This window comes from Sinocyclocheilus rhinocerous, unplaced genomic scaffold, assembly GCF_001515625.1.
Source record: "Sinocyclocheilus rhinocerous isolate Xijiao unplaced genomic scaffold, SAMN03320098_v1.1 scaffold562, whole genome shotgun sequence".
Classification (NCBI taxonomy): Eukaryota; Metazoa; Chordata; class Actinopteri; order Cypriniformes; family Cyprinidae; genus Sinocyclocheilus; species Sinocyclocheilus rhinocerous.
The window spans coordinates 1173196-1186380 of NW_015641608.1; the positions used below are offsets into that span (position 1 = coordinate 1173196).

Genomic DNA, 13185 nt, shown 5'->3' on the forward strand with positions numbered 1-13185 from the left:
ATATTTATAAAAGGTTTTATTTTAAGATTCAAATTGTGGACTGTCTGGCTAATTTGACCTTTTTTATTGTATGGTGTCTCCCTTTGTAATTGTAGGCTCTGTTTCAGGGTCGCTGGATTTAGTGTTATTATGGGTGGTCATTTCAAGACGTCCGTCTTGAGGCGACCGGCGCGGGCTGCTGATAGGAGACTTCCTCTTCCTCGCCTGTGAGAACCCCAACTTTTAATAACAGTCTGGTTGTACACTGCGCCTATTCAGGTCTGACTGGAGAAACGTCCAGATCTCTCTGTGTTTTTAGTGTGGTTGTGGTAGAAATCTGAGCATCTTTGTAATGAAAGCTGTGACTGGTGTTTTGGTAGGTTGGCTTTGAAATACTTCACTAAGGACATGAATTTATGTTCTACAAAATGGTAGCATATGCAGTCTCTGGTGGGATGGATTGTGCTGTGTGTGTGAAATTTCGGTTATAGCAGATTTCAAGACTTCACGTTTGGTTAGCTAAAGGAGGACTGTTTCACGCTCTACTGCAACATCAACCAACCTGTCTAACTTCTTTATTCCCCGCTCCAGTAATACAAATAGACAATTGCAATTGGCCAAGAATCTGTTTTTGGACTGGAAGATTGTGTGTGTGTGGTCAGGTGTGTTCCAGTCAGGCTGGTGTAATAGGTTGTTCTTGGCACTGCGGTAGAGCGATGGTGCTTTGATTTTGTGTGTGTGGGATACTTCAACTATGTCCTTGCTTATGTAAGGGTGTGTGACACACCCTCCACACTTCTACCCTATGTTTTACTACCGTTTACCCAACTGTGTGCCCTGTCCAACCAGCATTAAACCCACATGTTATACTAGAGCTGATGAGGATATCGCCATGAAAGTGGTAGTGTGTGTATGTAGAGGGGAAAGAAATGAACCACACTGCACTGTGAGAAAACAACACTAGAGAGAAGACACATATATCACACACTATTTTACTGGCAGCTGAAGAGACTGACTGTCATTTGTCATGCTTAGCATTGAGTACTTGAGTCTTTGTTGACAGATCATATTGTTTACTCTCTCTTTAGCCTCTGCTGTATCCATCCAACTAGTTCCCTGTCTCTGATTGACAGGTTGGTTGTTAAATCAGAATATGGTGTCAGTCTCACTTTAGGCCCACACACAACTCTGACTTAGAGATTTGTGTATAGCTTTTGGAACATATTTTAAAAAGTAGAGCTTTTTTTTTTTATCTCATCTAACCTTGTCTCATCTCATTTCATTTTATCTTGTCTCATCTCCTCTCTTCTTGTCTCACCTCATCTCCTTGTCTTCTCATCTCATCTCCATCTTAACTTCTTCTCATCTCACTTTGTGCCCTCTCATCTTTTCTCTTCTCTTTTCTCCTTCTTATCTCTTCTCCATCTCATCTTAGGTTGTTTTATAATCTTGTCTCTATTCTTCTCGTCTCATTTCTTCTCATGTCAGTTTGTGTCTCATCATCCTGTCTCTTCTTCTGATCTCAGTTTGTGTCTCCTCATCTTGTGTCTCCTCTTCTCACCTCAGTTTGTTCCCTCTCATCTCCTTTTTATCTCTTCTCCATTTTATCTCAGTTTGTGTCTTCTCTTGTGTCTCCTCTTCTCATTTCTTCTCATCTTGGTTTGTGTCTCCTCATGTTGTTTTTCTACTTTTTATTTCTTATCTTTGTTTGTTTATCATCATCTTGTCTCTTCTCATTTCTTCTAATCTCAGTTTGTGCCTCCGCATCTTTTTTCTCCTCTGATCTCCTTTTTATCTCTTCTCCATCTCATCTCAGTTTGTGTCTTCTCATCTGGTGTCTCCTCTTCTCATCTCATTTCTTCCCATCTCAGTTTGTGTCTTATCTTGTCTGTTCTTCTCATCTTGGTTTGTGTCTCCTCATCTTTTCTATCCCCTTCTTGTCTCATTTATTCTCATCTCGATTTGTGTCTCCTCGTCTTGTGTCTCCTCTTCAATTTGTGTCTCCTCATCCTGTCTCCTCTTCTCATTTTGGTTTGTGTCTCATCATCTTGTTTCTCTTCTGTTTATTTCTTCTTATCTTGGTTTGTTTCTCATCATCTTGTCTCTTCTCATTTCTTCTCATCTCAGTTTGTGCCTTATCTTGTTTCTCCTCTTCTCATTTCTTCTCAGCTTGTTTTTTTCTCTTTTCTATACTCTCCTCTGCTCCTGTTGTAATTTTGTCTCTCCTCTCCTCTCCTCTCCTCTCCTCTCCTCTGGCTGTACTGATTGTCAAGTCAATCTGTTTGTAATGGAGCTAGAGGAATAAGTAGATTTAAATGAGATGAAGACATGCAGTATTGATACTTGCAGAAACTCTAAACCCCCAGCGGGCTGTGAGTGCGCCAGCAGCTGCTCCTGAACCTGTGACTGTGCTCCCATCAATTGTGTGTTAAAGGTTAGTGTCTGCTCTCTGGGATTTATCTTCCGCTCAGGGAGTCTCACATGAAACAAAATGAGCCACAGATGAGAGAGATTTGCAATGTGTATTTTTGTGAGTTTGTGTGTGCCAGTCTTTTTTAGATTTATGTAACAGGATGTTGCTTTTATGTGTGTAGCATTTTTAGCTCAAAGATTTTAGCAGAGTGATATTTATCTTTATGGAGAGAGATGATAGCCACTAAAAAGGTCTGTAAACTTAATTGAACCATTCAACACAAAAATCAAACAGTAAATATAGTTACTACTTGCATTTATGTATATATGTTTATATTTTTATTACATTTAAATGTTTGAGGTCATGCATTCAATTGTTCAAAAGTGAAAAGTGAAAGACATTTATAGTGTTACAAAAGTTTTCTATTTCAAATAAATGCTGTTCTTTTTAATGCTGTTCTATCAAAAAAATTCTAAACATGTATTTTCCACACACAAAAAAAAAAGCACTATGACTGTTTTCAGCATGGATATAATTAGAAATGCTTCTTGAGCAGTAAATCAGCATATTATAATTATTTCTGAAGGATCATGTGACACTGAAGACTGGAGTAATGACTGCTTTGCCGTCACAGAAATAAATTATATTTTAAATTTTTTAAGAAGAGCAAAAAAGTTATTTTACATTATAATGAAACTGTTTTTTTTTTTGCTGTATTTTTGACTGTTATAAATGGTAGTTCTTATATATGTACAGTGCCTTGCGAATGTATTCATACCCCTTCATTTTTTTCACATTTTGTTTTGTTGCTGCCTTATGTTAAACTGCTTTAAATTAGTTTTTTTCCACAACAATATACACTCCATACACCATAATTGTCAAGCAAAAAAAAAACAGGTTTTTAACATCTTTGCAAATTTATTAAATATAAAATGATACCATTGCATAAGTATTCATACCCTTATCTGGGACAGTTTAAATTTAGCTCAGGAGCATTCATATTGCTTGTAGATATTACTACACTTCAAGTAGGTGAAGAATGGCAGATAAATGCAAAATGCTGATGAGCAAAGCTTGTCGCATCAATCAAAAAAAGACTTGAGGCTGTTAAGGTGCTTCAGCTAAATATTTAGTTATGAATACTTATGCAATGTACTTATTTCAGTTTTTTATTTTTAATAAATTTACGAAGTTGTGACAATTCTGTTTTTGCTTTGTCAGTATGGTGTATGGAGTGTAGATTGATGTGGGAAAAAAGTAATTTAAATATATATATATATATTATATGTGTGTGTGTGTATATACTGTATGTATGTATATATACCATTATATAAAACAATTATATCACAGTACAATAATTGGTGATGTGGAGACCTGAATGGTAATTGCAACAGAGAGGCAGTTTTATGGCTAGATCTCACAGGGCTCACTAAAAAAAAAAATGTTAAAACCACACACCAACCCAAGCCAAAAGATAAAATATTCAGCTGCAGTTATCAATGAAAACCGCCAATTACATAATCTCATTCTCTATGGATCTAAAGGCTAGAAACAACCCAATTTATTAAAGTCTCTTTGTTTACCATCTCCGGTACTTCTCCAAATGACACTTTAAGAGACTCTTTAAGAGACGGATGACATTTGTCTTTGAAGTGAAAATGGCAGGCTCGCTTTGGAGATACTTTTCAGATTTAAGAAACTTTTTGCACTCCTATTTCCTTTGCTCTTTCCTTTATCAAACCCTGACAGGAAAAAAACCTGGCCTGTGTGTGTGCTCTCGTTGTTTCTCTGATGATGAATCCAGGTTTCTGCTTACTTTTGTTTCTTATTTTTAGTTTTGTTTATTTCTCTCCGAGTCCTGTTACAGATTGTAATGAGCACGGAAAAACACACACCTCACCCATGGAGCGTCTGCCAGGTCTCCTTGTGTGTGCAAGCATATGTCTGCATAGTATCATTAGTCCTGGAAGTGGGTGTAATTGAAGAATAACTGACCTGGATTGAATGCTGCTAACGAGGGGGGTTGTTTGTTTCCTGTTGTTGATAAACACAGACTTAATCACTGTCTACTAAATCAATCTGCCCGTCACTACGATTATGGCATCATAACATCACATCTGTGTAAAATTGCGGGTGTAACATTGGCTCCATATTGTTTTGGATTTTATTTAAAGTTTGTGTTACATTACGACACACCCAAAACATTATTGAGAAACGGCATTTAATTATTGTTAATCACATTTTGGAACAATTTTGGATGCAATTCAGTGTCTGTGTGTGTATAAAGTCAGATCTTAAGGCATTCAGGCATACTTAGTCAGTTGAAGTCCATTCTTAAGTGCTCAGTCATGTGTTTCCAGGAACCCTGAACTTCCCATACCTACCACACACACACACACACACTGAACCTTACAAGGAGGTTGTGACAGGAATGGGTAATAAATATTGTGTCTTTGCGGACCAACACTGCCCTCCATAGGTTAGAGTACTAATGCAGCACAAACACTCATATACAAACTCGCTGAACCCCCTTGTCATGATGTCGAGCCTGGGGAACACTGCAGGAGAGGAGTGGAGTAAAGAAGGGGGGAGGTTTTGAGGTAAATTGGAACCATGTTGCCCCTCCGAAACATTCCAAACGGACCCCTTGTCTTCCTGGAATACACGCAGAGTCGAAATACACATGCACACAGAGAGGGTCCAGTCTTAACTCTGGTATGTAAACTACGCTGACTATGTGTGCATCTGTTTACGACATGCAAAATCAGTTCAGCCTCATTGAAACGGACACACTACCTACCCACAAACATGTAACATACTTGACCGAGTTTCAAAGATTTGTGCTTGCTGAAGGTTGCAGAACATTCACTCGTCCATTAAAGATCTCTTTAAGATGCCTTGATGTAGTCTGTATTTACTACCACTCAAAACCTAGTCATTCTTAGGCTATTTTCCACATCCAAACTATGAATTTACACAAATTGAATATGGGAATTATGTATTGACCAGAAAATGTCAGAAGTATCTTATAGTTTATCTTTTGAAGGAGTTCACATGTTGGATGTTTGTTGACTGCTTTTCCTTCGCTTGCCAATGCAATTCATGAATTCCCTTATTTTCTTTTATGTTTTGTTTTGTTTTGTTTGTTTGTTTGTTTTTCTTAGCTGGCTAAACTAATTTCTTGTTTTTTGTTGTTTTGTTTTGTTTTTCTTAGCTGGCCAAACTCTTTTCTTTTCTTTTTTTTTCTATTTTATTTTATTTTTTGTTTGCTGGTCAAGCTCATCTAATGTATTTTAATTTATTTTTACTTAAACTAATGTTAAGCATTTAAGCATATGACTTCAGATGGAAAGGTTTTTACGATCATGGGAAACATAAATTCACTCAAGTGTGTCCTGACTTTTGACTGGTAGTGTATGTACACCTTCATTATATTCTCGTCTGTTGTTTTAGGTTACTTTCATGGTGCTTAATCTAGTGTAATCTGAAAACACAATGGGCTCCGCATTCCTCGCTTTTACAGTCTGTTAAAAAAATTTAACTCTTTTTTTTTTATTTTCTACTTTCGCAAGAATCGGCAAGGAAGTGTGACCAGCCCATCATGTGATCTTATTTTTCTCCAATTTCCCCCCTTTTTTTGGTCACATTTAGCGTATCTTCAGATTACTGAGCCAGTTCACGTTCTTGCGTTATCTGCCATGTTTTTGTACTGTCCCTCCGCTCGTAATTCCCGACACAAGTCTGTGCTTTAGAACAACAAGCCCCATGTTTATTATGTAGGCTTTTGTCCTCCTCATTTTTGTTCCCCCACTTTTTGTCTCGTTTTTGGAGTAATGGAGTCAGGCCTCTCTCTAGCACTGCCAAAACTCTGTCTGGAACACATTACAGCTGAGATCCAACACATGGCAACTGTTAGAAAGGGAGAGAGAGAAATAGACAGAGGGAGAGAGGAAAAGCAAAAAGAGCAAAAGTAAAACGGAGCAGGTTTAACATTTGGTTTCAGTGTCAGTAAAACACTCCCACCCTCCGTCGCTTGGCCTCATGTCTCTCCTCTGCCTCGTTCGCATTTCTTGTCCTTTGTTTCATGTCCTGCACCCTCAATTTCTCATTCTTTTACTCTTCTTCTTCTTCTTCTTCTCCTCTTGTCCTTTCCTCAAAATTCTGCTTATTTACATGTTTTCTCAGGCTGCATGCCCACCCCCCACAATTTCATTTTATTCTGTCACTTCTCTTATCAAGGGTTTGTGTGAAGTTTCCAATGCCTGATTAATATGACAAGCAGCACATAAGCCGGAACACACACGCACACACAATCCAGCAGATGATTAAAGACAGGAAGAGGAGGAGCAAGTGATGAAGAACAGAATGATGATGCCTCATTATCACATGTCATAAGAGGAGATCATTTGAGAAACCCTTGCTGAATAATGATTGTACAGTTACTTAAGCTGGATCTGTTTACTCCTGATGGATGGGTAGGAGATTGAAAATGATGAATAGTCAATAGAGCAAGACAGAAAGACTAGGGACATGTTCTCATGCCAATATACACTGTTTTTAATTGTTGTTCTATGTAAACACTTACTTAATGGATTGTCTTTGGCTGTTGTGATGTGACTGCTTCTTGGGTGCCACGTTTTTAAGATGCCATGTCAAGTTAAAAGAAGTTCAACTTTTATTGGGTCTCGAGACCCCATACATTCTGGTCCATTATGTTGTGTAATAATGTGTCCTGTGTGAATAGCCTTGAACACATACAACCGAAATAGCTTGTACAGTGGTTTAAAAGATTAGTTCACTTCCAGAATAAAAATGTCTTTCTTTCTTTAGTTGAAAATACATTTTTTGAGGAAAACATTCCAGGGGTTTTCTCCATATAGTGGATTTCAATGGTGGCCAACGGGTTGAAGATCCAAATTTCAGTTTCAATGGGTGCTACACGATCAGAGCCAAGAAATAAAGGCCTTATCTAGCAAAATGATCGGTCATTTTCTAAAAAAATTAAAATTTATATACATTTTAACTACAAATGCTCATCTTGCACTAGATCAACCTCATGCATTGCGTAATCATGTTGGAAGGTTCACGCGTGACGTTGGCAATAGTACCAACCCAGTGTTTACAAGGCGAACATGGAAAGAAAGTCAAATGCCCTTTGCAAAAAATTTAAAACAGCGATGTCAGACGATTTTGAAGTTGGAGGAGAAAATGAGATGGAGTTTTTCGCCCTACCCTAGCTTTTTGAATCGATGTATAGTATACAGACGAAGAATTAACCGTGCGTGACCTTTCCAACATGATTATGTAATGCGTGAAGTCGCGCATCGCAGAGCTAGTGCAAGATGAGCATTTGTGGTTAAAAAGTATCTAAATTTGTAATTTAAAAAAAAAAAGAGGGATAATTTCTCTAGACAAGACCCTTATTCCTCGGCTGGGATCATGTAGAGCCCTTTGAAGCTGCATTGAAATTGCTATTTGGAAATTTAACCTGTTGTTCGCCATTGAAATCCTTTGAACGTTTTCCTCAAAAACCTTATTTTCTTTACAACAGACATGAACATCTTGGATGACATGGGGGTGAGTAAATTATCAGGATTTTTTTATTCTGGGAAGTGAATTACTCCTTTAAGATCTGAATGCTAACCAAAAGGTTACCATACCACACAAAAAACAACCCAAAACATCAAATACTGTTTTACATGATAATTTATTAGGTTTCCATCAACTCACAACCCCCCTGAAGTTCCCTCAAGAGCCCATAGGGGTTTGTGGACCTGCATTCATGGAAAAACTGCCCTAGAGCAAATAGCTTAATCCAGGTTACCCCAAATTCTGTTGCAACAACTTTTAGTTAACCAGTAAAGCTTTGGCATCTCACATCCACTGACACATTCATTTTTTGCTTTGTTTGAGTTTTCTTATAGTTTTTGATATTGTTAGCTCTTTGTCATCCAGTAGTAGTGTATCTTTGAATAGAGAAACACTGTTGTGGAAGATCTTCTCATTCTTTGGGCAACCCTCTTTTGCTAAACTCTTTTGCAACCCCTTAGGGTCAAATCAAATCATCACCAATTCATCACATGGTTTTGTTTTGTAAAAGTACTAAATAAATCAAATCAAATAAAACACTGGCTTCTAAATCACTATGGTTTTGATAATAATTAATATCAGTATTACATATAATGCATTATTAAAGTCTTTTGTTCTGATGTCGTTTCTCTTCTAGCTCTTGCATTTATGGGTAATGTGAATTATAAATAAAAGAGGTTGAGTCCTTATTACCTGGCCTGTTTTCCACAGATCTGCCACTGCACGGTTGCTGTGGGAGACAATGCTGGTTGCTAAGCAAAAGGAGGCAGTGATGGAAGTGAGGAGACAACTGGTCGAGGCAGCCAGCAAAGAGAACCTGCCAATCAAAATGAGTCTAGGTAAGGCCACGCCCACATTTCAACTACATGAGACATTGAGAACCTATTCCCTACCAGCATTAAAGGGTTAGTTCACCCAAAAATGAAAATTATGTCATTAATTACTAACCCTCATGTCATTCCAAACCCATAAGACCTTAGTTCATCTTCAGAACACAAATTACGATATTTTTGATGAAATCCGAGAGCTTTCTGAGCCTCCATAGACAGCAATGTAACTGAATTGCTCCTAGACCCAGAAACGCAGTAAGAACATCGTTAAAATAGTCCATGTGACATCAGTGGTTCAACCGTAATTTTATGAAGCTACGAGAATACTTTTTGTGGCCAAAGAAAACAAAAATAATGACTTTAATGACAGAATTTTCTTTTTTGGGTGAATTATCCCTTTAAAATACTCAGAACACCACTGGATTATTGACTCCGAATGAGTGTGAATCCAGAAATCCAAAGCTTATATTTGATTAGTAAAGGTAAATTTACCCGCAAATGACAGCGATGCTATAAACTTTTAATTTCTGCCAGAATACAAATTAGGCATTGTGCCCAAACAAAGAGCCTCCTGTGGCTTTACAGAACTTTCTTGTACATTTATGCAAGCTTTTTTTGCAGTTTGTGTGTGTTGCTGCACAATACTGTGTAAGGTATATTCAAAAACGTTTTACTGTAGATTTTACATCAATAGCCATGACAAACATAGTGAACAATAGAGAGAGAGATTCAGTGTTGAAGACAGAAAGAGAAGAAAAGAGGAACAAGAAGGAGACGGGGAGCCAGTAAGATTCAGTGGCTTTTAGTCAAAGACCCACAGCACCTTCTTCAGACAGCGAGCAGTACTACAGATGGGCAGGAAGCCCATGTGGCCACTGAGGAAATATGAACCTCATGTGGGATCACATGTTCACACACACATATGTTCTAGAGGTGCTCTACTGTTCATAAGTTAAGCAATAGAGTCTGAAATGAGGGGTAAAAATACTCACAGGCATGTAAGACATGTACAGAGCTCTTAAATACACACAGACACAATAACTATAATCAGTGGGAATAGAGTGTTGTAGAGTAGAAGACTTATGTGGAAAAACTAAAGTTTTAGTTTGCCTGTTCCTGCAGTGTTTATTTTAGTTTAGCTGGACAGTTTTATTTTGACCATTTTTACTTTTAACATTTTTAGTCTAAAAGTTCTTCTGATTTTCTTTAGTTCTAGCTTAGTTCAACAATTTTAGTGTAAATGTTTTTCAGCAGATTTGTTGTAATTGAGCAGTTTTATAGCTGATTTAGTTTTACTGTTTTCAACTGTTTTAGTTTAACAATTTTGGTGTTACATTCATCAAAGTTAGTATATTTCAACAATATAGAGTAAATGTTTTTTTTTTTTAGTTTAGTTAGTTTTAGTTTAGTTAGTTCAGTTAGTTAGTGCAACAGCTTTCCAACAGTTTTAACTAGTTTAGTTCAACAGATTTAGTGTACAGTGACAACTTTTTACTCCGTTTTAGTTTAGCATTTTTTCAGCAGTTTTAAGGCCAGATTTACTTTATTAGCATTATTGCACAATTCCATAAAAGCACCGATGGGAGGAGAAAATTCTGTGGGTGATTTACTGACAAGGTGCACAATAAAGAACACAGACGCAACATCTAATTTCCATAATGACCAGCGCAATCTACCAAGAACAGCACAAATTACCGCCTGCTTTAAGACATGCATTTTTCGACGTTAAATAATGCCATCATTATTGCAAATAATGCAAATACCATCAGTGAATTGACGAGTGCAAATCTTAGTAAATCGTGTTGCGTGATTCATTTAAATACTCTTCTCCCATAAATTTATTGATCAAAAAGGAAACTTCTACAAATGCATATTCAGTAAGGTGATTTGCAAAAATAACTGTCCATGCCTTTTCAGTGATAATTTCCCACTGCGTGTCTTTAGTAAATCCTGACAGTACTTTTTTAGCGAGGGTTTTAATCCTTTTAATGAGGGTTTGCGTTGGAGCAAGCTGATAGTAAATCTGGCCCTTAGTTTAACACATCAGTTTAAGTTCAACCATGTTAATGTAACCGTTTTAACCAGTTTGAATGTTACAGGTTTTCCACCAAGCCTATTTAGTTCAGTTTGACAGCTTTCCACTAGTTTTAGTTACTTTAGTTCAACAATTGTTTTCCACTAGATTTTATTATTTAGATCAATAGTTTTGGTTATACATTCTTTCCTACCTATTTTGGTTAGTTTAGTTCAGCAGCATAGGTACAACAGCTTTCTACCATTGTCGGTTTAGTTGAACAGTTTTAGTATAGTTTAGTGCAACATTTTAACAGTTCTCATCTGTCAACCACCAGTTTGTTGAATCTGAAGGTCTAGCAAAAGCATACACCCTAAATGACAGGGCAATAGTTCATTGGACCATAACCTCTAAACTGACTCACACACTCATTGCAGGTCTTCTCATTTATGTTTTTAAATATGCAAACAAGACAACCCTTTTTGCTGTTTCTGTGTGTTTGTTTGCAAATTTAACTGTCAAATCCTATAAAGCGAGTGCCCTTCTGGTTAGTGTGACAGCATGCACATCTGTCAATGTGTGTATGTTTAGGAGAGTAAGAGAATATCATGCCAATGTGGGTTTATATTGCTAAACAGTTCTGATTCAACAACACACAGGGCTGTTCTTCCAAAGCACTCGCACTCTTACAGTACAGAAACTTCAGCCAATCATTCTCACTTGATCACAGTTATTTCCTGATCTTCAAGCCAACAGAATTTTTATAGTGCCAGAACAATCATACTGCGTATCAAACAGAACAAGTTACACACACACACATACATACAGTATTTTTCTTTGCAATGCAGTCACAGCTGTTATAGATTTTGTTTTTTGTTCATCTTGTAGCATCAGATGCGTTATTCTGATGGGCTGTCGTAAAATATGAGTGTGCTCTGGTGGTCTTTTTGCATGTATGTGAACTCTGCTGGTCTTTTTTCACTGTGTGAACGTGAGTGTGTTTGTCTGCGTGTACATACTGTGGGTCATTGCTTCACTGTGTGTGTTTATGTACTTTCAGCCCTTGTTTCATGGTCATGTGATGGTTAGTGCTCCGTGTCTCTCTTATTTCTCTTCCAGTTTTTGGTCTGCTTGGACCTCTCTCTCTTTTTCCTGATGAAGCTGTGCCCAACAAATTATGCTGAGTGATTCTTGGGTATTTTGCTAGAGCTTTCTAAGGCTGACTCAATCTATAATAGCCCTTTTCAGTCTTTGGATATTTCTGGAACAAAATCCATTTTCTCAACATTATTTATTTTATGAGCTGGCAAAATTCGACTGGTCTTTCTAGACCGTGCCGCCATTTTCCCTAACCCAGCCACCCACAGAATGTCGCCATGGACATCAGAGGACTACATTTCCCCTGATTCATTACATACAAATGAGCTGGTGAAGTGTTCATTATTGAGAAAAAGGGTTTATGGGGTTAGCGGTTGTGCCTTTTTGGATTACCCCCAACTGTCTTTTCATTTTGCCAGTTGTCAAACAATTTTCATATGCATCTGCTCTCTGCCCTACAGTGATTTTTAGCCAATTAGTTTGCAGTAGTTGGAAAAGGTTCTAGACCCGTAAACCATAAACCATCTCCAGACTTGCACATCCAGATTTTACTGCAGTTTTGGAGGTCTGTTGTCCCCCTCACCTCCACCTAGAGTTTGACTTTTGTCTGCAGGAGTGCAGTATGGTGTGCATGTCTTAAGTCTACTACCTGATGTCTTACTAACATGTGTGATTTCCTCAATTTCAAATTTTAAATAAAATACACAGAGTTCCCATAGAAGTAAGTGTTTCTCAAGAGGCATGGTTACAAAACACCAGTAAATTGTATGTTTGTGAAATTTGGGCTGTAATGGGGTTGGAATCATCTTGTGAATCTGTCATCTTAAGAAAATGACCTTGAGGAGAACCACAGGGCTCTGTGCTCAGCCCGCCAATGATTCAATCTCAATCTTCTATCGCATAACCGCCCTCTGGATGTCTGCCTGATTTTGCTGTTGGTGCGTGGCTTGCTCTAGTTATATTCAAGCCAACTTTCATTCTGTTTGTGCACTTTCTGTCTCTTTTTGCGTGTGTGTGCATTTGGCTGGACTAAAGCAAACATTGGCTGAACTGGTGCACAGGATATACTCCCACATCTGGTGCTGGTTCATAGCAACAACATAGCGATGTGACTCTATGAGTTAATGTGAACCCCCCTCACCCTCAGACTTTCTGGGTCCCTCAGACCTCCTCACTGTCTTGAAACGCTCCCTGCCTCCACCCACCTCCTTATTTTTTGTGTTTGAATCTTTTGTCTTTAGAAATTTGAGCATGAATTATAT

At 37.8% G+C, this 13185-nt stretch overlaps 1 protein-coding gene across 2 annotated transcripts in view; it reads left to right on the forward strand.

Annotated features, from left to right (window-relative positions):
- The window catches only part of LOC107755248 (sec1 family domain-containing protein 2-like), a 141578-nt gene that overhangs the window by 9594 nt on the left and 118799 nt on the right, over positions 1-13185 (forward strand). For both annotated transcript variants that reach the window (XM_016571970.1, XM_016571969.1), the window contains exon 3: positions 8693-8820. In XM_016571970.1, coding sequence (XP_016427456.1) covers positions 8693-8820 — 128 coding nt within the window. The remainder of the gene's footprint in view (positions 1-8692; positions 8821-13185) is intronic.